At 39.1% G+C, this 24,997-nt stretch overlaps 1 protein-coding gene across 5 annotated transcripts in view; it reads right to left on the reverse strand.

The window, feature by feature from the left end:
- Positions 1-999: 999 nt before the first annotated feature.
- The window catches only part of Rnaseh2b (ribonuclease H2 subunit B), a 63,321-nt gene continuing 39,323 nt past the window's right edge, over positions 1,000-24,997 (reverse strand). Inside the window, exons 10-11 of one of the 5 annotated variants that reach the window (XM_048800898.1) lie at positions 20,186-20,266; positions 17,937-18,101 (exon numbers count right to left, since the gene is read on the reverse strand). In XM_048800898.1, the coding sequence (XP_048656855.1) occupies positions 17,970-18,101; positions 20,186-20,266 (213 nt within the window). In that variant the 3' untranslated portion in view covers positions 17,937-17,969. Of the gene's footprint in view, positions 1,229-6,723; positions 7,340-17,936; positions 18,102-20,185; positions 20,267-24,997 lie in introns of those variants that run through there. The other 4 variants (XM_048800900.1, XM_048800901.1, XM_015484261.2 and 1 more) reach the window with 4 other exon arrangements.

Raw genomic sequence — 24,997 nt, forward strand, 5'->3', positions numbered from 1 at the left:
AAAAAAAAAAAAAAAAAAAAAAAAAAAAAAAAAAAAAAAAAAAACACCCATGGGTACTTTTGTTCACTTTAAAAAAAATAAGGTGTTAAAATTTACCACTTGTTATGCTCAGTAATGAAGCCAACACAAATAGCCTTTCTATTAAAAAAAAAATAGTAAAAAAGCATGCCAAAAATACATTGCTTGGAAATTCTTTTTACCTTTTGAACTTCCTTGGCCCTTATAAACCTGTTAGCAAAGGAAAGTGGGGGCCACTCTGCTATAGTCATAAACAACGCCACCCTTTTTATGAGTCTTTATTCATTGGAAAGGTACACATGTGAAAGCGTTAACTGAGAAAATAAATGAGCAGCAAAATGATTAGTTTGCATTTAGTGATAAGCTGACTCTGGTCCCCTTGTTAACAAAGGCCAAAACTTGATCGGCTTGGGAAGCTGACGCCTGTCTTCTCTCCTGGGTAAAAGAAGTCTCCTGACTTTGCACTTGTCCTGCCTGGACTTGTCCAACCCCAGAGCCCCATATAATTGCTGCCCTACCAGGGTGTGTCCCTGCTGGCCTCTTTGCCAGCTCTTGTAGTTCTAACCCAATTTAAATTGGAATTTTCATGGTACCTTTAGACTCCAGCACCAGGTAGAGAAAAGGTGAAAATAAATCCCATTGAGATTCTCTAAACCCAAGTAGCCAAGGAGGCCTCCTGTCTGAATTCTCAGTGCTTCTGACTCTGAGGGACAGGAAGGCGGGATGTGAACAGACTGTTCCTTCCCTTCCCTTCCTTGGCCTTGTCTAGGTGGCACCTCCCATGTGCTCCAGCCTAGGTCCACCCTCTCCATGGAGCTCTGCCTGTTGACACCCAGCAACTCTGGCAGATGAATGGATTCACCTTCACTGGTAGAGAGGGCTTCCCCTTTAGAGTAGATGACATGCATCCTTGTCATGACAACCAGCCATCACCAAATATTCAAAATAAATCAACCAACTTCATTTTATATGAAAGTGAAGTGTGTATTTTCCAAGTCAACTGATAATGGTCAACTGATAATGTAGACGATTGGTCATTGTTAAAAACAATCCTCGGCTGAAGAGGTCTGTTCTATACCACAGTGATGTCCTTGAGTGTGACTTTGAGCTTGTCCCAGCTCCAGTCTTCTTAGGCACTTGAGGAACAGGGTGCAGAACAGGGTGCCTGCTTACTGACTGTGAACTAGGTGTGTCAGTCAGCTCATCATCGCTGGGAACAAAACACCCGACAAGAACAACTTAGAGGAGGATCATGTTTATTTTGGGGCTCTTGTTTGCAGAGGTGTAGTCTATGTTCTGCTGGCTCCATTGCTCTGGGTCTGAGGTGAGGCAAAACATCATTGCAGAAGGTCATGGCAGAGGAAAGCTGCTCAGCTCATGACAGAGAGGAAGAGGAGAGAGAGAGAGAGAGAGAGAGAAACGTGCATGCGCATGAGGAGCATATATAACCTCCAAGGTCACACCCTCATGCCCACCTGCCTACAGCTACCGCTTTGTACAGTTGTCCTTTTGATTCGTTAATCCATCAACTGGACTAATTCACGGATCAGGTTTCAACTCTCATGATCTAATCATTTCAGCTCTGAACATGCCACATTAGCACATGAGCTTTTGGGGGCCATACCTCATATCCAAACCCTAACACTCGGAAACTAGAAAATTGAAATTTATAAAGCATTTAGAAAGTAAGAATAAACTGGGCTTGGTGGAAGTGTGGACCTCACCTTGTGAAGTCTGATGGTCAAAGATGAGGTGGGGGAGGAAAGGATGGGGTTGGTGTCAGGAGGGAATGCCAATGAACATCTGGACCACACCTCAAACCAGTGATGGCGGCATGTCTAGGGGTGGGCCCCCGCATCAGGATTTCCTCAAGCTTTCCAGACCCTTCCCAATGTGCAGCCATGTTGAGAAGCACTTGCTCTCTTTGCCCTCATCACCCATACTGAAGTGTCACTCTCGGTGACTCAATTGGCCAACAGTGCCAACACATGGTATGGAGGGAGGTGACGGAAAGCTGGGGAAATAGCTTCCACGCCAGTGAAGCCCCTAGCTCTGCTCTTCCCACTGCCACTTCAAATACAGAAGGTCCATCTTCACGAGAAAGGCTTTGCCTGAGCTAAATATTCAGAATCATATTTTAACTCCGCCCTTTCCAGAGGATGTACATTCTCCATTGGAGTCCTCAGGATGTCATCGATGTGTTATAATACTTCTTGATTTGTTTGAGAATTTTTCAGAGGACAGATTTAGTCTCGCTCTTTGAGTCATTTTCATTTCCATTTCAGAAAACATGTAGTAAGCCACTTACTAAATGCCAAATGCTGGGCATGGTTGTGGGGACATGTGGTATTTGGAGGGTCCTCAAGACACTCCCATCACTAAGCATGTGCTATAGGAGTTGCAATACAAAGTCGTGTTCACAGCTAAGATTAATTCCAGTGGTGTGGTGGAGACGCCTAGCCAGATGGGAAAAGGACTGGGGCAGTGTCTGGGGAATCCATGCACAGGCTTCCTTAAGCTCTCTCCCTCCCGTGAGGGCCAGGCAGAGTGCCTGTAGGTGAGTGACAATTTAGTGTCATGCCTGTGATGCTTCTGCCCAGGGAAGCCCATTGTAGACTCCATGCCTAAGGCTGTTTTGGGGGCTGCTGGTGTAGGCACTCTCTGTTTGCCTTGTACCAAAATTTTAGACCCCAGAAGGAAAGCACATGGTCAGCATAAACCATGCTGCTTATCCCAACAGGATGGGTACAGAGAGTCACTCTGATCTTATCAGTATTTCATTTCAGTGTGAGGAACTGTTTACCAGACGCCAGCTGAAGACCAACTTTGCAAGCAGACCTTTCTAAGGACTCTACCCCCGGCCTGCCATGATAATCATCTGCAATAAAAGGACACTAAAATGGACCCTGCCTTCACGAAGCTCTGTGTAACTGGGAGATAAACATTAATCTAATTGTTAGACCTACAAATAGAACAATATCTCCGATAGTCCCATGAAAGGAGGTCAAGGGTGCAATGACAGACTGGTTTGTCTTGGGCTGTGCTGTCAATAAAAAGCTATTCTAAATATTGTGACTATCACTTGTGCTAGCATGTATGCAAGGGAGGTGCCAGGGAGGTCCCCAAAGGGTTTACAAGACACTTAAAGGACAAAGGATTCAGTAGTAAAACACGGTGATGGATGCTGAAAAGAATGGGCATTTTTAGGAGTTTTATAGTGTCTGTTAAGATTTGTGCTCCAAAGTCAATCAGGAAAGAACTTTATTGAATTTAGCACAGCCCACCGACTCTGCCACCACACTTTTGCCTTTTCACAGGATACTTAAGGCTACCTGGCCTTTTGGCAATAATGATACAAAGAAAAACGTGTCTCGGTCTCCTAAAAATGCCTCAACAATAATAAAGTTTTATGATCTCCTTCATTAAGTTATCAAATCATGAAAAAGATGAGGATGGAATGAGAGACACTAAGTTAGGATCCTATAATTTTACAGAATTCTAGAAGTGGCCTAGACAACTTCAAAATCACTAATGCTCCATCTTGATTCATTTCAATAAACTTTTTTGGAAAAATTGACTACTAGTGCTTACGAATTGAATCTAAAGTTCTTGCTATGAAGTTGACTTTGGCTAAGGTTATGGTTTGGGCCTGGAATGTCCCCCCAAGACCCATGTTTTAGTGGCTTGGCCTGTGGTGCAATTGGGAGGTGATGGAGCCTTTATGGGGTGGGGTCTAGTGGAAGGAAGTTAGATCAGTGGTGTCTGTGTACTTCAAGCTGCTTCCTGACTTTCTCTCTGATGAACAGGCCTCCTTGGCCTCACACCTCCACCGTGATGTACTGTGCCATCACAGGCCCAAAGCAATAAGACCAAAGTGACCATGGACCCAAACCTCTGAAACCACAAACCAAAATGAACCTTTCTTCTAAGGTGCTTATCTCAGCTATTGTGTCATAGTGACAGAAAGCTGACTAATAGTTACTATCTGCTAAGGGGAAAACTATAAAAGCTGAACATGAGCTAATTTGAAACATTCTCTTTTGTGCCCTCCTCAGTTGGTTGTATGTTTTCCTGTCTCCTCAGTTTTGTGGATCAGAATAGTCACTCTCAGGCCTGGTTGTGATATTTCCCTAGAGTATCTGCAATTATTTCTAGGGCTCTAAGGAGACCTTCAAAGCAAAGTTAATTGATTTCAGCATCCATGTTCATGTCCCAAACACACCATTAAAAACAAATCATATATTTTTGACTAGATAAGGGGGAAGGGATCAGGGAATCACATAGTAGGTATCTGAAACCTTTGAAGGTATGGGGATGGAAGAAGAACCACTATTTGATTATTGGTAGCTAAGCATCCTTTTATTATTTACTAATCTCCCACGTGAAGACAAAGCATAGAATAGTGAAATATATGTACCACGATTCTCCAAAAAAACTTACTAAATGAGACACAACCCTTTTTAAAAGATTATAATCATAAGAGAGAAAAAATTTTAAGGAACTAATGGTATGACTTAGAATAGTCATATTTTAAGATTGTTTTTGTATTAATGCAATAGTAATACATGTTTATCATAGAAAATTGCTAAAAGAGGGAGGGAAAAAGAGCAAGCAAGCAAGAGAGAGGGAGGAAGAAAGAGAAAAGGAAGAAAAACTGAGAAAGGTTGGGCAAGGGAAAGAGGGAGAAAGTGGAAGGAAGGAAGAAAAGAAGGCATGAAGGGAGACAAAGGGGAGAGGAGGGTCCTTGCATTTTCAGAACTGAATTTTAAACACAAATTTTCTCAGCCCTCCCATTTCAGGGTTTTTCCTCCCAATTATTTGCTATTTTAACAATCCCACAATGAATGTTCTTGTAGCTCCCTCTTTGCACACATTTATGATTCTTCCTGAGACTGTTCTTTTAGCAGTGGGTATTGCTGAGGCTCGGGGGAGCAGAATCTCCAGGCTGTTGACACTTATTTCCAAGTTGGCCTCCAGAAGTCGGGCCTTTTTATAGCCTGAGCAGTGCCCGTTTCCCACTTCCTCTCTAGCTCTGAGCACGACTGCTTTCTAAAAGTCCTTGACAAGTTGTGGGAAAGAGGATCTGGCTGTGTCCATCGTGACTCACGCTCTGAGCGTGGGGCCCACACCGCGTGCTCATCGCTGTGGGCAAGACTCTATTTGAGACCCGAGCCATATGGTCTCTGCACTCCAGTGAGCTGGCCATCCAGCTGGAGTGGCTTCCTTTTGGAGGCAGTGGGCGTGGAGAGGAAAGGACTTGAGAGAGGGCTAGCGTTTTATATCTGTTATAATTTTAATTTTCCCATGAGACATTTCTGAAGGACGACTCAATAGGATTTGATTCTGAAATAAAATGACAAAGTGAATTGCAGACACAGTAACTACAGGGCTGCTAGTTAGAAGAATGACAGACAATGGACATTGGATTGGGTAGCTAAGAGAAGGACCTGATCTAGGGCCAAGAATGTAATTAGCAACAGGGTCCTGAGCAGTGCTGATAAGAGGTAGGGTCCCTTTTGCTTTTTCTTTTATTTGCAATGTGTTATGAATTACTTCTCCAATGGAAAAAAAATGACACAAATTTTTTGTCATTTTAATTGTGTTAAATTTAAAGGGTTGGTAGTTTTTCAAAGTTCAGAGGCCAATGGAATGTGAACTTGGGGCACAAGTGAAAGAGCAGGGCTTCTAGTGACCACCTGGGCATCGTCATGTCCAGTGGCTTTGGGGTGTGTGCATGGAGACAATAAGAGAGACTGGGGAGAGGGGAGGAAGGCACAGAAGCAGAGGGTCAAACACATGGTTGGTAAGTGAAGACAGTGGTAGAAAGAGAAGTCTTTCAGAAACTGGGGGAGCCTTATACTTCGGGGACCATGGAGTCCACCCAGAAATCTACCAACGGTAAATCTCTCCAGAGGAAGGAGATACAAGGGCAGTGGTCCACCTGCAGATGACAGCTACTATATTAGAAGGCTTTCTGTCCCTGGGATGAAGCTCTGAGAGGATAAATGATTTGCTCAGACACAGAACCTACTAAGCCGGAGCACCATGGAGTTGGCAATTGCTTTGGGCCAAAATGTACACTGACCTCCAATGACAGTGTGTGGACTGTACAAGAAGAGGGTGGGAAAAGCCACATTTTAAACTCCTCAGCTATGTGCAGAACCACACATCAGGTTCTTGATCCTTACCCTAAATGGCCTGGGTTTCAAGCTGCTCTTTTTATAGAGCGCCCACTCCTGGAAGCCAGAATTCTACATTGACTTTCTGGAGCTGGGGTTCTGGAGAGGAAGATTTCTTCTCAACTATGGAAGCACGGGAATGTAAAAGTTCCTTGAGGTGAAGGGAAAATTTTCAACATATGAAAGGAGGCATTGAAAAAATATAGATTCCTTGCCAGACTAGATTCAACTAAACTGATGGAGTCAGAAATTCAGAAAAGAATTATTTCCTGCAAAAGAGGTTGGGGGGTCCCATTAGAATACAGGAAGATGAACTGAACCGTAGCAACCCCATTCCTTCTGCTCGTCTAGTGAATGAGCCTGCTTGAACCCCCAGACATGTTTGCACACCCCACCCCCTCCTCCTGAAACTCATTCACTAGGCACTAGAATTTCCCACTAAATTACTTTTTGGCATTGACTTCTCTCTTTCTCTCATATCCTATGCCCTTGCTCTAAGAAAATAATAATACACATACCAAACAAATCTTTTAAAAATGAAGCAATGTTTATGACTCCATAACCCTAAGCCATCATAAAATGCACATGTTTAGATATTGTTCTGAACCAGAAGCTGCCAAGTTGGTAAGGAGTAAGGAAAGGTCAGGTTTTGGGTAAGTATTTAAAGAAAGGGTTGAAACGGGGTTTGCTAGTGCTCCTAGTGTAGAATCCAGTGTTTCCATCACCACGTACACACCTAAAACATGCTGATCTGACCCAAGTGGAACAAGCCAATGTGGTCAGAGGCCTAAGAAATGACCGTGAAAACGGGTTATACCCTCAACATTTTGATCTATAATGCACTATACTGGAAAGAGCCACACTGTTATGGGGGATAGGCCCGGGCAGAGGTGAGGTGGCTTGAATTCCTCAAATCCTGGGGATGCCTCCATCTTGAGGGCAAATGTCATTGCCTGTTATTGATCAAATAAATGAAGCTTTTATCATTGGCCCCTTAAAATGCATCTATTGGCAATTGGTGGTTTTCTAGAAAGGTGGGAGACAAAGTCTTAGCTCTTGGGGGTGTCTGAAGTTGTACAGGAAGCAGCCAAGCCTCATGTGGAACTGTGTCACTTGCCTCTTTTCACTCTTTGCGCTGCCATCTAAAAGGAAAAGAAAATAGTCACCTGATAACTCGTGCACCATCTGCAGTCTCTAGAACAGAGGAGCAAGGCAGACTGGTTTAGCACTGAATTGGTAGCTGTGCATTTTCCCTTCCAAGAGAGGCCCTCAGGTGCAGCACAGGGTTCCCATGGTGACCGGCACTGGTGATCTCATCCTAGGGCTAATATCAGGCTCCTGGACAACTGGCCAAGGAGCACATTTTTTTCTCCCAGTGTTCAAAGGCATTATAAAATAATGTAAAAAATACAAAATAGTGTTAGCATCACCCAAACTTTGGAGCCCAAACCATCATTTTAGAAAAAAAAATACATACACACAAAAAATAACATGAACATAAGCTTCTGAGATGAATAATTCTTAAACCATTTTTATATTTTTGGCTTTTATTTTTCAGATCCTGTTTTAAAAAGCATGAAGCATTACGTAGACTCCAATGTCGAACAAAATAGAGGGGCATAGACTCATAGTAGACTTAGAAATCACTAACGTTTCTCTGAAGAATGTAATTGAACAAGTGTAATTACTACAAGTTTTAAAAAACATTTTTTTAGTACAATGTTAAAAATAATTCATTGTGGAACTGTAAGTTACAAAAAAAATGTGGATGGAAACCAGATTTCTATGTTATAAGGTGGATAAGATACAAAGGCAGCAAAGCCTTCCTTGACTCCCTCTCCCCAGACCCTGTCCTTAATCTGCTCAGCTTTTCCCAGAGCCACCCACCCTGGAACCGAAACTTCGCAGAACAGGGATTTTTGTCTGCCATGTTGACAGCTTCATATTCAGTACCTAGAACATTTGGCATGTAGCAGGTGCTCTGTGCAAATTCTCAGAGGAACGAAAGGATCTAAGTTATTCCTTGGCTTTTTTTTTTTTTTCTTTAGCAAGAACTAACAACACAACTTTAATTTTATACACATTCTGATCAAACCCCACGTGTAACGTAACATTCCCTTTATTGTTTATGAAGATGCTCCGATTCCTTGTGTAAATCTCACTGGGTTCCTGCTCCCTTCTCACAAGGGCTTGATTAGGGTCAGACCATCAAAATAACATTTATGAATGAAAGTACAGTAACCGCTAAAAAGCTGACAGCTGAAGGAATGATTGGACATGTAAATGCACCAGCTAAGAACTTAAATTCTGGCTTGCCACTCTGCCAAGGATCAGTTGACCTGTAGAATTCATTAAGAATACAGCAAGAAGATGAAGCAGAATAAATCTGAGTTTTTTTTTTCCTTTCTTAAAATGAGATTTGTAATCAGGACTTAAGGATGAATGGCCATAACCTATACAAACAATGGCATGAATAAGAACCTTGGGTAAAAAACAAAAGGAAAGCAGCCTGGGCTTGCAGGGAGCAGGGAGGACATCCGGGCTCTGGCATCTACAGTCTGGAAGACTTTAACCACCTGTACAACAAGGGTACCACCCCTTTTCTTGTGTACCTTGAAGAGTTGTAAAGATTAATTTAAATTCAGATCAGAGATTGCTGTGAAAGATGTAAAATACTGTTGCACATTGCGAGAAAACCTTTTGGTTGGTCTATGGCCCCAAGGGATGCCGAAACCTCGGGAGTTTATAAAGAGGTACAAAAATCAACTCAGTACTGATTATTCAGACAAGATCAAAGCCACAGGACACCTTCCAAGTACACTAAGACAATGCCCTCCTGCCTCCCTGGGCCTGGGCTCTCTTCCAAGGGAGAGGCTTTGTTGCATCCTGTATCTAACTCCCAGGATCACTGAATTTTGGAGTGATTGGGAGAAATACGCCTTTGTGATACAAGATGGCTAGTCAAATTAGACCGGCTTAAAAACAGGGAAAGAGGGTCAATCCCTAAGCTATATGAAGAAGCTGTCCTTGAAATCTGGTGTTATGGTTTGGATGAGAGGTGTTCCCCAAAAGCTCACGCGTGAGACAATGCAAGAAGGTTTAGGAGAAATGATTGGGTTATAGGAGTCTTAACCTAATCAGTGAATTAATCCCTGGTGGGATTAACTGAGTGGTAACTGGAGGCAGGTGGGGTGTGGCTGGAGGAAGTGGTTCATGGGGGGCATGGCTATGTATCTGGCAAATGGAGTCTCTCTGCTTTCTGATCACTATGTGAGCTGCTTCCCCCTGCCACACTCTTGCTCCATGATGTTTAGCCTCATGTCCAGCCCTGAGGAATGGAGTTGGCCTTCTATGGATTAAGACCTCTGAAACTGTGAGTTCTCAAATAAACCTTTCCTCCCTACAATTGTTCTGGTCGGGCCTTTTAGTCACAGGAGTGAAAAAGTTGACTAAAACATCTAGTGAGGACGGACTTCCTAGGATGTGGGAGCCATCTAGGGAAAGGGAGTTTGGGGTGGTGGAAAGTCCGCAGTCAGAGGTCCCAAGTTCAAGTTCTGGCTCCTTATTTGTTAGCTGAGTGATCTTGGGCAAATAAGTTGGTCTCACCTTGTTCGACTGTAAAATGGGAGAGATAATACCACTTGTGCCACGTTTCTATATGGATTAAGCACATAAAATCCTAGGAAAGGTGCTTTAAAAATTACAAAGCACCTTGCTAGACTTTGTGATTACTTTCCAGTAATTGTGCTCTTTGGAAACTGAAGGCAAGAAAAATAAACACACAGAGACTATAATGGTCAGTATTTGGTGTATTCCCTTCAGACTTTCTTCCAGCAAAACAGATGATCTTTCCAAGGGGCTTAGGGAAGTGCTGCGTGCACTGTCCCATCTCATGAATGCTCACTCTAAAAGCACCTTCCTCCCAGGCGAGAAGGAAATGAGGCACCCCAAGAACCAGCGATTGTAGGAAAGGTCATAAGATGGCTTTGTGAGTTAATACCATGTCACAGAGCAGGTGGCTGCAGGCCAGCAATACCAGTGATTTGGCCAAAGCTCAGAGTTAAGGCAGGATGGAGACTTCAACCAGGAACAATTCAGCTACTTTAAATTCACCAGTCCTTTTGGTACTGAAACATGGTGTCGTTCATTTAGTCTCTTTTTCACTTCATTTACCCTTAAGATTTAAGATATGTGTACTGTTGTCACAAGTCGGAATAAAACATTACATTTAGTAAGTAAATTGACATGTCTACCGACCTACTTCCAGATTGCCTTCATGTCCTATGAAGGTCCCCTCCAAAAAGATACATAATGTCTACATGTAGACAATATGAAATAGACCAGAAAAAACGAGGGACAAATTCCCCTTGACATCTGCCTTAAGCCAATAGAGAAGAATCTCCGTGGGAGTGTGGAATGAAAGTATAAATCTTGAAAGAACAAAAGACCCAAGGACTGAGAATACAAGGAAAAATTAAATTGAAGATATTAGAGACATACAAAAGGAAAGAATGTAGGTAATCTGGGATCAGTTTCAAAAAAATGTATGGTCTGATGAAAACAACAGAAGCCCTGGTGTGTGTATGCAAGTGGTTTTATAGTTTGCAGGAATTTTTTGAAGCTTTCCCAAACTCAGAATAATAATAATAATAATAATAATAATAATAATAATAATAATAAATGATGCAAGAAAAAAAAAGGGGCCAAAGAACTTGAGTAAGCTAAAGTATCCTAATGTTTGGTATAAAATGTACAAAATGACTCTTATTTGAAATTCTTTTAAAAGTTTGAAAGAAGAGTAGGTTATACATGTATGTGCACAGGTGTACATTATGGTAGATTCATACTACCCAAACACTCTTCCATATAAGTCCAGATTGATTTGTTCTTAATATTATTTCCCCATGTGGCACCTGGCATGTGTAACATCTTTCGTTTTTCTTTTTCAAGAATTATCCAACTCTTGGTTAATGTTGCACATTGCAATTAAGATCAGAATCTTCATCTTGGTGTCAGAGGTTGCTATGGTTTAGTTAGGAGGTATGCCTACAAAGCTCCTGTGTTCATGTTCAGAGGTAAAATGATTAAATCATGACAGCTGTAAGCTAATCGGTAATTAATTCAGTTGATGGACTAGTAATTTGAAAGGACTACTGTAGAGGGTGCCAACTGTAAGCAGGCAGGGTGTGCAGGCAGGATGTGGCTGGAAGTAGGTCACTGGGGACATGTCCTTTTGGATTACATCTTGTCCCTCTGGCTCCTCCCTCTCTTTCTGCTTCTGGGCTGCCATGAGCTGAGCAGCATTTCTCCACCATGCCCTTCTGCCATGGGGTTCTGAAACCATGCATTAAGACTTCTGAAACCATGAGTCAAAATACAGTTTTGCTCCCCTAAGTCGTTCCTGTCAGGTATTTTGCTCACAGCAATGAAAAGTGGACTAACACAAAGGTGAAGTCAAATATGCAAGAAAACAAAGTTGCTTATTTCCCAAATTCCCATTTAATTTGTGGCTAAGCCATGATGTAAGCTCCTGTTTAAAACTCCTGGGGAGACAAGGATTTTATAAACTCACATATATTCTCAAACTTTAATAATTGAGGTTGTGGGCTCGATAGAAATCTCTAAATGCCACGTGAAAGCAAATTTATTAGCATTGGCACAGTCACATATGGATATAATGTCTTGGCTGCGAGTCTTGGGACATACAAGTAAAATGACTGTAGCAAGTGTTGTCTAATTCACAGCCACAGCTCTTGATCCAGAGAGATTAATGATTCTATTTCACTTAATGACCAGAATCATTAGCATATAACTTTAAGGCCCATGCAAGTTTTGCATGAGTTTACGAATACGTCATCCTTGGACTTCAAATACTAGAGCACCACAGAAAATCCATTCACAGTATGAATCCTGAAGTTCAAGTTTCAGCCAGGAGGCTGTTGAGAACTTCAATGTACTGCAGAATACTTGCCTGGGTATTCAGTGATGAATTCAGCAGCAGGTTAATCCCTAATGCAACACCCACCTCTGTTTGCTATCCCCAGCTGAGTATGTATTTGTGCAGTAGTCAGGCAGGGGTCTCTGGAGAGAGGAAGGCAGGAAAATGGGATGGAGGGTGTCTGAGTAGGAGCATGGTGGAGGCAGGCAAGGAGGGTTAGAATTGCTTCTCTGATTTTGGGGTGATAATGACAAGACAGAACAAATCATGAGAAGAGATGGAGAAGAGATAGAAAGAAATTGGTCATACAAAGGCACCAGTGTGGCGGGGAGTGCGGTGTATTCAAGACCAAAACAAAGGGCAGAAAATAACTTAAGTGCTCTGAAGGGCCACAGTGGATAGAGATCTTGACTTTGTCCCTTAGGAAAAAACAGTCCTCTCAACTAGTGAGGATACTGGTTAAGTTGTTCAATCATCTGCTTATTGTATATGTGCCTAGCATTGTGAAACATGCAAACCTGAATAGTCCCTGATGCTAGGAGCTGACCTCCAATAAGGATAATGCAAAAGTTTCAGTGGCCTTTCCTTTTGACCTTTGCTCTCTGGGTTGGTGTCACTATTCTGGCTCCTATCACACCTCGTTCTGCCACCATAGGGATTTAACGAGTTGTTACATGCAAAGTGTGTAGATCAGTGCCAAGCACATCAATGTTATCCAGTGTCTGTTACTATTTGTTGTTAGTAGTGCTATGAAATGATTACACGAGAAACAGCATATTAGCACAGTTCCTAACTATCTAAAAAATTGAGGATCATTTTTACAAAATAACCAATCAATACTCTCAAAAGTGTCAAGGTCACTGAAAGACAAAGAAATATTAAAAGACTCTCATAAATCAGAAAATACTGAGGAGATATGACAACTAAATACACTTTGAGATCACAGATTGGATTCTGGAACAAACAAGTGACATTAGTATAAAGATAGGTGAAATTCCAATAAGGTCATGAGTTAGCTAAATTCCCTGGTTTTGATAATTGTACTGTGGTTATGTAAAGGGTTAATATTGGGGGAAGCCAAGGGGAGGGTAGACTCTCTTTAGTATTCTTGCAACTTTTCTATAAGTCTAAAGTTATTTCAAAGTAAGAAATAATAATAAAGGGAGAGGAGAGAAAGAAACAAATCGACACAGAAATGACCAACTAGCAGACATCTATGTAGCTACCTAAAAAGCTACAAAGTATCTAAAGGAAAACACAAATATATGAGCAGAAAAATGAGAAGACATAAAAAAGGTCCAAATAGAACAACTAAAACCAAAAATTATAATATTTGAAATAAAAATTCACTACTGGAGGTTAATGGAAGATGAAATCCTATATCCAAAATAAACTTGAAAATACATTAAGAGAAATCGCTGTCTACAAATGGAACAAGGAAAAAAAAATCAGAAGTTCCATGTCAGGACTGCTATCAAAAGAGGCCCAGTATACATGTAACTGAGGTCCCAGAAACCGATGAAGTGGAGAGGAAGGAGGGAAAATAACTGAAAAATATCTGAAGAAATGTTGGCCAGAAGTTTTCCAAATTCGTTGAAAACTATAAACTCAAAGATACAAGAAGCTTAACTGACTCCCAAAGAAGATCAAGAAAACCACACCAACATGCTAGAAACTATTAGGGGCGAGAGGAATGGACAAGTATAAGAAGTAGGAGAAATGTAAGAATTAAAACAGATGTCTTATCAGACATGATGCAAACCAGAAGAAAATGGTTCTTCAAATGGATAAAAGGAATTGGTAAGCTTTGCTTGAGCTAATGAAGAAAACCAAAAAGACACAAATAACAAATATCAGGTGTGAAAAAAGAAACTTTGTTATACAAACACAAACACTAAGAGGATAATATAAAATATGCTCTTACTGTTACTATATTACAACAATATTTATGCCAAGAAATTTGACAACTGACATGAAATATAGACATTTCTTAAAACATACAAATTACCAAAACTGGTGCAAGAAAAAGGAGAAGACTGGAATAGCTCTATTTTGACTACAAAAATTGGAATAGTAATTAAAAACTTTCCCAGAAAGAAAATGACTGGCCCAAATGGCTTTGAAACAGCTTCTTCCTCTAACAGCTGCTCCTATAAACTTGACAAATTTGAAATAGTACTAATCATTGTCCTGCTAATCTGTTCTTCATTTCTGCATCTTAGCTTCCAACAAGTTCTCATGTTGAGAACAAAAGCAGAATGGAAAGTGCACCCCAAAGCCCTGGCCCCTGCAGCCAAAAGGATGCCACTGAGATCCAAAGAACCCGAATTACAACATACCTCTGGCCCATAAGACTAACTGAATATACATGTGCAAGTCTCTCCCGACACTCTCCACACTCCCCTGGCTACTTATGTTCTTCCCCTATTTAATCGGACCCTCAGTACCATCTTCACAAGTGAATTCTGTTCAACACATAAGGTAACAAATGAAATGAATCTCCCACAACTTCTTCAGAAGATAGGTTATGTAAAGGTATTTCCCCACTCATTTTATAAGGCTGGTTTTACTGACATCAAAATCAAATAAAATCATTACAAGTAAAGAAAACTACAAACCAATATTTATTAACAGAAGATATAAAAATCCATAACAAAATATTAGTAATAAAAACCCATCTGTTAATGAAAAGAATGGTGCACTATGACCAAATAGGGTCTAGTCTAGGAATGCAAGGTTAGTTTAACATTAAACAATCATTATGGGGCTGGGGTTGTGGCTCAGCGGTAGAGCACTCGCCTAGCACGTGCAAGGCCCTGTGTTCGATCCTTAGCACCATATAAAAATAAATAAAATAAAGGTATTGTGTCCAACTACAATTAAAAAATAAATTTAAAAAATAACTATAATCCAAATATTAAAAGATACTCCTTTATTAAAGGAAAACTGCCAGGCAGGGTGGCACATGACTATAATCCCAGCAATTTGGGAGGCTGAGGCGGTGTGATCACACGTTCAAGGTTAGCCTCAGCAACTTAGCAAGGCCTTAAACAACTTAGTGAGAACCTGTCTCAAAATAAAAAATCAAAAGGGCTGAGGACATGGCTCAGTAGTAACTACCCCTCCCCCATTCAATCCCTAGTACCCAAAAGGGGAAAATTCTGATCATCTCAATAGATATGAAAATTATTTGACAAAAGTCAATAACTATGATACAAACTCTCACAGTAGTAGAAATAGAAAAAAGCTTCTTTACCCTGATAAAGTGAATCTACAAACTATCACACATATACATAGCTGTTGATAAACAGTTAGCTCTAGAAATGTTGATATGAGTACATAGTTATATATGTACGCATGCACACACACACTTTCTGGCTTTGGACACTAAGCAATATTGTACCAGTAATGGCACAGCTACTGCCTAGATGTTGGCTTCTAAACACCATTCTCCAATTAAAGGAATAGGGCTCCTTGGAAAAAAGGCTGATTCAGGCTTTGGGTAGGGAAAGTGCAAAAAGAGCCTGGAATTCCCTGCTGCAGAAATAAGAAAGTACTAAAGAACAATAAAAAGATTAAAAAGATGTAGGAGCAAGCTTAAAGGGTCTCTTCTAGCCATTTTGGAACAATATGAGCATCAAAATTACTACTACTACTAGTATTACTACTACAATAATTCCCTAGATAAAATGAAAGTCTAAAAATTTATATTGATATAAAATCATTAATGAATAAAGAAGTGGAGAAGGGAAGGCTCTTCATTACTGAAGGATGCCAACCAATGCAGAAGACATGCTAGAGTTAGAAAAATCATTGGTAGATCCTAAAAATAGTGAGTCAACATTTGATGTAGAATAGGATATTTAAGAGTTCCAGGATGTTTACTCCCAAATACTAATTAATTATAAAGATAATCAATAATAATTTACAGTGAATAAGCTTATGCACACCACCCTGAGTGAGGAAGTCAACAAGATTGGTATGGGGCAAACTGTGACTCCTGATAGTTCAGTAAGAAAGACAGGACACTCCTTCTGTGGGTGTCTCAAGCGTATAGTTTGGATTTAATCAAGAGGAAAGTTAGACAACCCCAAAGTGAGAAATATTATACCAAAAAAAGTGGCTTGTATTCTTAAAAAATGTCAAATAAGACAAAGGAACAGGTAAGAAATTCTTCCTGTTTAAAGAAAGCTACAGTAAACAACAATAAAAAAAGACTCCAGTGCTAGACAATTTTATCTCTGATAATCTTTTCAGAAATAGAAACAACCACCATGGAAATCGTCAAAAGATTAAGAATGGAACCATCTAACGAAGTAGCTAAAACACTTCTCGACGTCTTTGCATAACAATTAAAACCAGCATCCTTGAGAGACACATGCATACCCATGTTTATCACAGCACAATTCACACTAGCCAAGTATGGAATCAATCTAGGTGTCTGCCAACAGATGACTGGACAAAGAAAATGTGGTGCTTATAACACAAAGGAGAGTTATTTAGTTATAAAGGAACAAAATTATGTCATTTTCAGGAAGAAGGTTGGAACTGGAGAGCATTATATTAAGCAAAATTATATTAAGCCAGACACAGAAAGTCAAGGGTCATGTTTTCTCTCATATATGGAAGCTTGAGATAAAAATGTAAAAAAAGGAGATCTTATGAAAATAGAGTGGATAGAGGCAGGGGCTCAGGGGGAGAGGAGAGGAGAGGAAAGGGGAGTTAGTAGGGAATTAAGCTGATCAGATTATATGTATGTACAAATGTCCCACCCACCATTTGTTAGAGTACAAATTTCTGACAACTTTTTTGGAATATATTTCCATAAGTATATATTTGAAAAACTTATTTTTGAACCAGTAAACTCACATCTAAAAATCTATTCTAAGGAAGCAATAAAATATCTAAACAAATATTTACATACAATCTGATTCTTCAAAACATGAACATATGTAAAGAAATGTAAGGATATTTATTAAATAATCAAATGTTGAATAATTAAAAAGGATATTGTCATTTAAAAATCATTTTTGTGAAAAATACCTAGTAGCCTGGGAAAAATCTCACAAAATTATGTTACAAAAATGGAGGTTATAGGGGCTGGGGTTGTAGCTCAGAGGTAGAGCGCTTGCCTTGCACATGTGAGGACCTGGGTTTGATCCTCAGCACAACATAAAAATAAATAAATAAAATAGGTATTGTGTCCAACTAAAAACAAAAATAAATATTTTTAAAAATGGTTATAAAATTGCTATTATAATTCCTTTAACTTTTTTTATTGTAAGAACATGCACCAAATTATTTCTGGGTAATGAAAAGATAGATTACAATTTTAGCTTTATTCTTTTCTCTCCCTTTTTTTTTTTAACCAAAAACATGTATTTGTAAGAACAGAAAAATTCCAATAAGATTTACAAAAACTAGTCAATTAAAAAGTAGCAATTTACCTGACAGTTTTGTTACCTAGTTTCTCTCAGTATACTGAAAACCATGTTGTTAAAGCTACTGTGTAGCAAAATTACATAAAATAACAATAACTCAAATATTGTCATGGGTAAGTTAGCAGAGGGCACTGTGATGCTACATGTTAAATTCTGTTCACTTGATTACTTTCTCAAAGACACCAAAGGCCACCGACATGAAATCACACAATAACTTTCCCATATTTTGTTCAGAGACACAAATATCAAATCCTAAAAAATGTTCAAGAGAACCTGAACATTGCCATCTTTCTCCAAAAGGTGGTAATCAAGGGTCAGGAAGTACCGCGGCATGGAGGAAGAATGAAAATGGAACACGTAAAAAGAAAAGATGCTTTTTTGCTTTATTAGGCTTTATTTTTTAGAGTTTTGAAGGGTTCCAATTTTTTTAGAATTTTTTGCACCAAAAAAGGCATCAATACTTTTCATTCCACTCTTGTCAACTTTAGCCAAAGCCTTCTGAGCTGCAGTCATTTTGCTTGTTTTCTGTTTTTGAAAATAAGAGAGAAATATATGTTATGAATATAACATTAGTAAGTCATGCATGCAAATCAGACAATATTGTGTATGTCTCAAGGTTCGTCAAGGGAGGAAAGCTCTGCTATTAACATGCTTCCCAAGAGAATGAAAAAAATTCGGATATCTATTCATAATTCAGACACAGAATATGTTAAGATAAGACTGCTGCCTTCTAAGGAGTGGATGGTTACAGTCAATGATCTACTGCAGGGGGAATAATTCTGGAGGGTGCATTAGTGCAATAACACAAACAATAGAACTGACACAGGCAGAGATTGGAATTACAGCCTTATATTACCACACGATGAATAATTCACATCAACTTACAATCTGATTTTATTCATTTGCTCTATGGGAAACCAAGCACAACTCTATTATATTCAAAAGATGACCTATATTACAAAACATCCACTGGTCTTCAACTAGTACTGAAAAGTACTTCTTCAACAAAGAAATACTCTCCAAAAAGCTGACTCCAAATAACTCTGCCCTTTAAATTTTTCTCTCTTTCGTGGTTACTGTATTGTTCTCCCCTTTCACCTGACCTATGTCCTTTAAAAAGCACTAGAAGATGGTAAATAGCAGCTGATTTTACTGCAATGCATCAAAACTTGATGAAAAGAAGTATAAATAATGGGAACCAGTAAAGAAAAAAAAAATCATCTATCTCCCTGGAACTGTAAGATAAGTTCAAAGGCACAGCATATGATTCCTGCAATCTGGCTTCCCACGTTCTATCACACATCACATAGGAGGCTTAATTCTTGACTGGATGGTGAAAAGTAGCCATCTCATCCAGACAAGTTGTTCAGGGTATTTATGCCTTAATAAGTGACACATAAACTCTAAGGAATATAGGGGAATATCCACTGTTAAAATCTAAATGAAAGTTAAACATAGAAACAATAGGGAAAAGGAAACATACATTCTTCAGAAAAAAACTTAAAACAACTAAAAAATCAAATGAAAAGGCTAAAAACATTCTGGAAAATTTATCTGTACCCTGTGTCATAAAAAGTGTTAATAATCTCAATTTAGAATAAGTTCTTACAAATCAACAGAAAACATTATTATTCCAATATGAAAACAGGAAAGGGACACAACTGCCCTTTGCAAAAATTGTAAATTATCGATAAACAATTGGGAAAACAAATCTTTCCAGTTAAAGAAACTTGACAGGCAAATATTTTCAAAATAAAAATAATGCTATCCAGTATGCTAGATAAACAGTCATTGGCAACTATGTTTGGGATTACAGATTTTGTTACAACTTTAGAAAACAATTTAGCTATATATTTTATGAAAGAGTTCATGTTCTCTAAGCATTTACTCTTAGTTCTAAATTGTGTCTAATAAAATAAACTGATATAGACTGTAAATGTCTATCACTTCATTAAAACAAACAAAAACCCCAAAATTTAAAAGCCAGAAGTAACCCATAAATCCAAGACCAGGGGACGGATTACATTATATTCCACATGATGAAGTAAATTAACACTCATGATTGGATATGAAAGGATGATCAAAACTTCAAAGAGTGTTTAATGATATGTGAACATTTTCTCAACACAATGATAAAAGGGCAGAACCAAAAACTATGTAAGCATTATAATGCCAATTTTAAAAGCTACATGATATTTATAATGCATGTGTCAGATAAAACTTAGTATGAAATGTTACCCAAATAACATTTATGGGTAAATGCTGAATGGTCAAGTTATTAAAAATTTTTGTTATCATAATTTCTGGGAAGATTCTGGGCAGTAAGCCTGTAGAGGCTTCTTCCCTTACCACCCATCGCTCTATGAACACATGGCTAAGTGTAGGCACATTCTTGCCAAGCATATTGCTCTTCTCTGTTTTGTAAAAAGTTTAAATTGCTTAACATTTTCATTGTCATGCACAATTTTGAATAAATTAAGCCACAGAGATGCAAATTAATAATTTTCCATATTCAAAAACTAATCACAATCAAGTGTGCAATTGTTTCTGATGTCTATACAGGTCACCCATTGCAAATGTATAATATGTCACTACACCTGGACACGTACCTTTTCAGTCTTGAAATCTTTTGTGTTAAACTTAGTGTAATCTTCTTTTGCTTCTACAGGCTCATCTGATAACTTTAGTTTCTGCAATGTTAGAGCAGTGAAGTGGTGTCAAATGTCACCTTGCCACTTACATGATGCATTAAAAACAAACAAATGTGCAATTTGGACTCACACTGGACAAATGGAGCACAGACCTGGCAATGGATTTGCTTTTTACAAACTCCCTACATTTTGACAACTATCTATTGAACTAAGCCACGTACCACTTCCAAGAAGCATGGGGTGATGGGATTAGGTAGATACAAGACTCAATCTCTCATCCTGTGTAGCAATAGAAGCAAACTCTCACTTTGTGTGTGCCAGGTACAGTGAGAACCTAGGTGGCATAAGACTTCAAGGACAGTCTGGGGCTAAACACAATGCATGGATGTGTCAAAGACAAGAATTCCTTTAAAATGGATCAGATATCCAATTGTAACTAGGCTTCCGTCACCTCCTAGGCTAATTAATATCCACTGAGGAATACAGGAGCAATATTATTCTATTATTACCATAGTTGCATAGCTTTATCTCCTTACTTCCTTTCAATTTAATTATCTTATCCACACAAGAACAACTGAACAACAAGCAGCAGGAGAGGGAAGCGAAATGAATAGCTTAAGAGTCTAGTACAGGACGTAGGGTGAGATTTCTATTTTTATACAAGTGTTCTTCCCATTAAGTCCAATGCAGCTAAGTTGAACCTTCCCTAAATATTTTTGCCTTTCACATGGGTGTTTTGCAGCAATGCATGTGAAAATTCTGTCAGGAGCTAGACTGTGACCTTAATGACTATTTAAAAAAAAAAGAAGAAGAAGAAAAGAAAGCATGTCATGCTTATGGTAAAAGGTGCAAAGGTGAGCAGACGAGTCATGTTTGACATGGTGGATTGACTGTACAAGACCACTGCATGTCTTCAAGCTCTTTGTGGAGATACCATGTGGGTAAAAGCCAACATGGGTCTCCCCTAGGTAAACAGACTTATCATCAGCTTCATTCTTCACACCCCTGCTTTTCCTAAGCAATGAACTGAATCAGTTAGTTTAGTGCTAACATATGCCACCACCTGAACCACGCAGGGGAGTAAAACTAAACGAAATTCTTAAATTCTTTGCTGTAAAGAACAGATGAGCATCCTGAGACTATATCACATATTGTGGGAAAATCTTCTCTTGACCACACAGCAACCTACAGCAAATCAGCTGTCAAAAGCAAGACCACTGATTCTCAGCAGAAGGAAGAACAGGAACAAAGACCCTGAGGGGACTCAGCAAATGACGGACTTGAGGGACCCAGTGAACAGTGGCTGCTTTTAGATTGCAGCTGCAGGATGAGGTGGGAGAGCTGAGGGAAACCCCTGAGGTGCAACCAGTGAGTCAGCAGTCACCAGGTGAAACCCAGAAATACTGGTTCTTGGAATAAGAGGATTGATCAAAGAAACGGTGTGCACCAGGGAGGGGAGCTCCTCTCTGTCGAGCTGAAGCAAACCCTCATGATTCAAAAAATGCAGACTCAGGCAAACATGGAGTCTTAGCAGAAAGGAGATTTCGAGTCTGCGAAGGGAGTCAGTCTGGGAATGGGGTTGCCTCACTGTCCCCAGAATTTCAGTGACAACTGGGAAAGGGGCTTCATTGTCCAGATGAACTATGCCAGAGATCACAACTTCTGTGTTTTTTTCTGTCTTCAAAACCCAATGGCCACTGCTTTTCTTTCACTGGGTCAGCGGGCACCTACCTTGAGTCTCAAGCTGGGATCAGGAGGGAGACTGTGGCACTGACCTGCTGACAGCTCTGAGAAGCACAAGGTGGAGCAGTGTTCCCTTTGAAATTGGTGTCTAAGCTGGGTGACCAGAGGCAAACCAGTGGGGTGTGGATTGGGGATGAGATTCAGAATGGAAGAGATGAGACTGGGTCTGGTGAAAAGCTTGCTGCTTACAGCACACCCCAGCACCCCCAAAGTCGCCGCTGTAAGCTGGACACTTACACACACACACACACACACACACACGCACACGCACATTTTGAAACATTCAGGATGTGCAGTGCCAGATAATCCAGATCAGTTCACACACATACTGTAGCCATGCCCATCCTTTCCTCTGATACAAAAACCAGGGCTACGTGAATTTAGCTCTGAGCAGACCACGCTTCCTCAATGCTTGCTGGTTGGTGGGCAAGGAGAGGCGGAGCCCAGCATACAGGTTTGGCCTCCTTGAGCCAGAGTTGAGAAGGAATCAACTGAATGGCCAACGGGAACTGTGAGAAACTTTAATCTTTTAATATTTATTTTTACATTCACTTTCTTGGTCAATTTTGTTGTTATCCATTATTGGGTTTTTATAGTTCTAACTTTAAATATTTTTATCAATGAATTAGATTTGTTCTCAATCTCTTTTCTTCTTTATCATTTTAATTTTCTTCCTTTCTCTTTTTTCTTTCTTTCTCTCATTTCTTCTTTTCATCCCCATTTTTAATTGTTCTTTTTAGATATACCTGACAATAGAGTGTATTTTAACATATGATATATGTATGGAGTATATCCTAATTAGGATCCCATTCTTGTGGTTGCACATGATGTGGAGAGTCACTGTGGTGTATTCATATATGAACATTGAAAAGTAATGTCTGATTCATTCCATTGTCTTCCTATTCCCTTTGAAACTGGTGGTCTAAGCTTCATAATTAGAGACAAACAGGTTGGGTGTGTATTTGGGATGGGAATCAGAACAAGAGAGATGAGACTGAGTCTGGTAAAAAGTTTGCTTTTCTTCATTAACCTTTGTCTAATCCACTGAACTTGAAGTCCCTCCCCCCCACCCCCATTGTGAGTTAGCATCCATATATCAAAGAGAACATTCAACATTTGTTTTGGGGGGACTTGCTATTCACTTAGCATGATAGTCTCTAGATCCATCCATTTACTGGTAAAAGTCATTTTTTTTTTTTGTAATTGAGTAATATTCCATTATATAGGTTATTCTACATTTTCTTTACCCATTCATCTATTAAAGGGCACCTAGGTTAGTTCTATAGCTTAGCTATTACGAATTGAGCTGCTATAAACGTTGATGTGGATGTGTCACTGAAGTATGCTGATTTTAAATTCTTTGGATCTATAACAAGGAGTGGTGTAACTGGGTCAAATAGGTGGTTCCATTCCCAGTTTTTTGAGGAATCTCCATACATACTGCTTTCTTTCCATAATGGTTGCACCAATTTCCAGTCCCACCAGCAATGTATGAGTATACTCTTTCCCCCACATCCTCACCAACATTTATTGCTGTTTGTATTCTTGACTAATGCCATTTTGTCCGGAGTGAGATGAAATCTCAGTATAGTTTTATTTTACATTTCTCTACTTGCTAGAGATGTTGAACATTTTTTTTGTAAATTGTTGGCCATTAGTATTTCTTCGGTAAAGTACCTCTTCAGTTTATTTGTCCATTAATTGATTGGGTTATTTGTGGGGTTTTTTTGGTGGTAACTTTTTAGAGTTCTTAATATATAGACGTTGATGTTCTGAGGGGCAGGTGGCAAAGATTTTCTCCCATTCTATAGGTTCTCTCTGCACACTCTTGATTGTTTCCTTTTCTGTGAATAAGTTTTCTAGTTTGATACCATCCCATTTATTGATTCTTTACTTCTTGAGCTTTAGGAGTCTTGTTGAGGAAGTCAGTCCCTATGTCAACATAACAGAATATTGAGCCTACATTTTCTTCTATTAGGTTCAGGGTCTCTGATCTAATGCTTATGTCCTTGATCCACTTTGAGTTTTGTGCAGGATGAGAGAGAGAGGTTAAATTTCATTCTGTTTCATATGGATTTCCACTTTTTCCAGCACCATTTGTTGAAGAGGCTATCTTTTTTCCAATGTATGTTTATGGTGCCTTTGTCTAACATGATACCTGAATTTATATAGGTTTGTCTCTGTCTTCTATTCTGTTCCACTGATATTCATGTATGATTTTTGTGCGAAATCATGCTGTTTTGGCTACTATAGCTCTGAAGTATAATTTAAGGTCTGGTATTATGATGTTTTCTGTTTCACTTTTCTTGCTAAGGATTGCTTTCACTATTCTGGGCCTCTTATCTTTCCAAATAAATTTCATGTCTGCCTTTCTTATTTCTATGAAGAACATTATTGGAATTTTACAGGAATTGCATTAAATCTATATAACACTTTTGGTAGTATGGCCATTTTGACAATATTAATTCTAACCATGAATATGGGAGATCTTTCCATCTTCTAAGGTCTCAATTTCTTTCTTTACTTTTAATAGTGGTCTTTCACCTCTTTTGCTAGATAGATTCCCAAATATTTTATTTTCTGAGGCTATTGTGAATGGGATAGTTTTCCTAAATTCTCTTTTGGTCGATTCATCATTGGTATAGGAATACAATTGATTTATAGGTGTTAATCTTATATTCTGCTACACTGCTGAATTTTGTTTATAAGTTTTAGAAGTTTTGGGGTAGAGTTTTTTGGGTCTTCTAAATACAGGATCATGTTGTGGGCAAATAGGGGTAGTTTGAGCTCTCCTTTTCCTATTTGTATTTCTTTAATTTCTTTTTTTTTTTTTTTTGTCTAATTTTTCTGGCTTGAGTTTCAAGGACTATGTTGAATAGAAGTGGTGAAAGAGGGCATCCCTGTCTTGTTCTAGTTTTTAGAAGGAATGCTTTAAACTTTTTTCCATTTAGAAAGATGTTAGCCTTGGATTTAATGTATATACCTTTTACAATGTTGAAGTATATTCCTACTATACTTAGTTTTTCT

This window comes from Marmota marmota, unplaced genomic scaffold, assembly GCF_001458135.2.
Source record: "Marmota marmota marmota unplaced genomic scaffold, marMar, whole genome shotgun sequence".
In the NCBI taxonomy this organism is placed as follows: domain Eukaryota; kingdom Metazoa; phylum Chordata; class Mammalia; order Rodentia; family Sciuridae; genus Marmota; species Marmota marmota.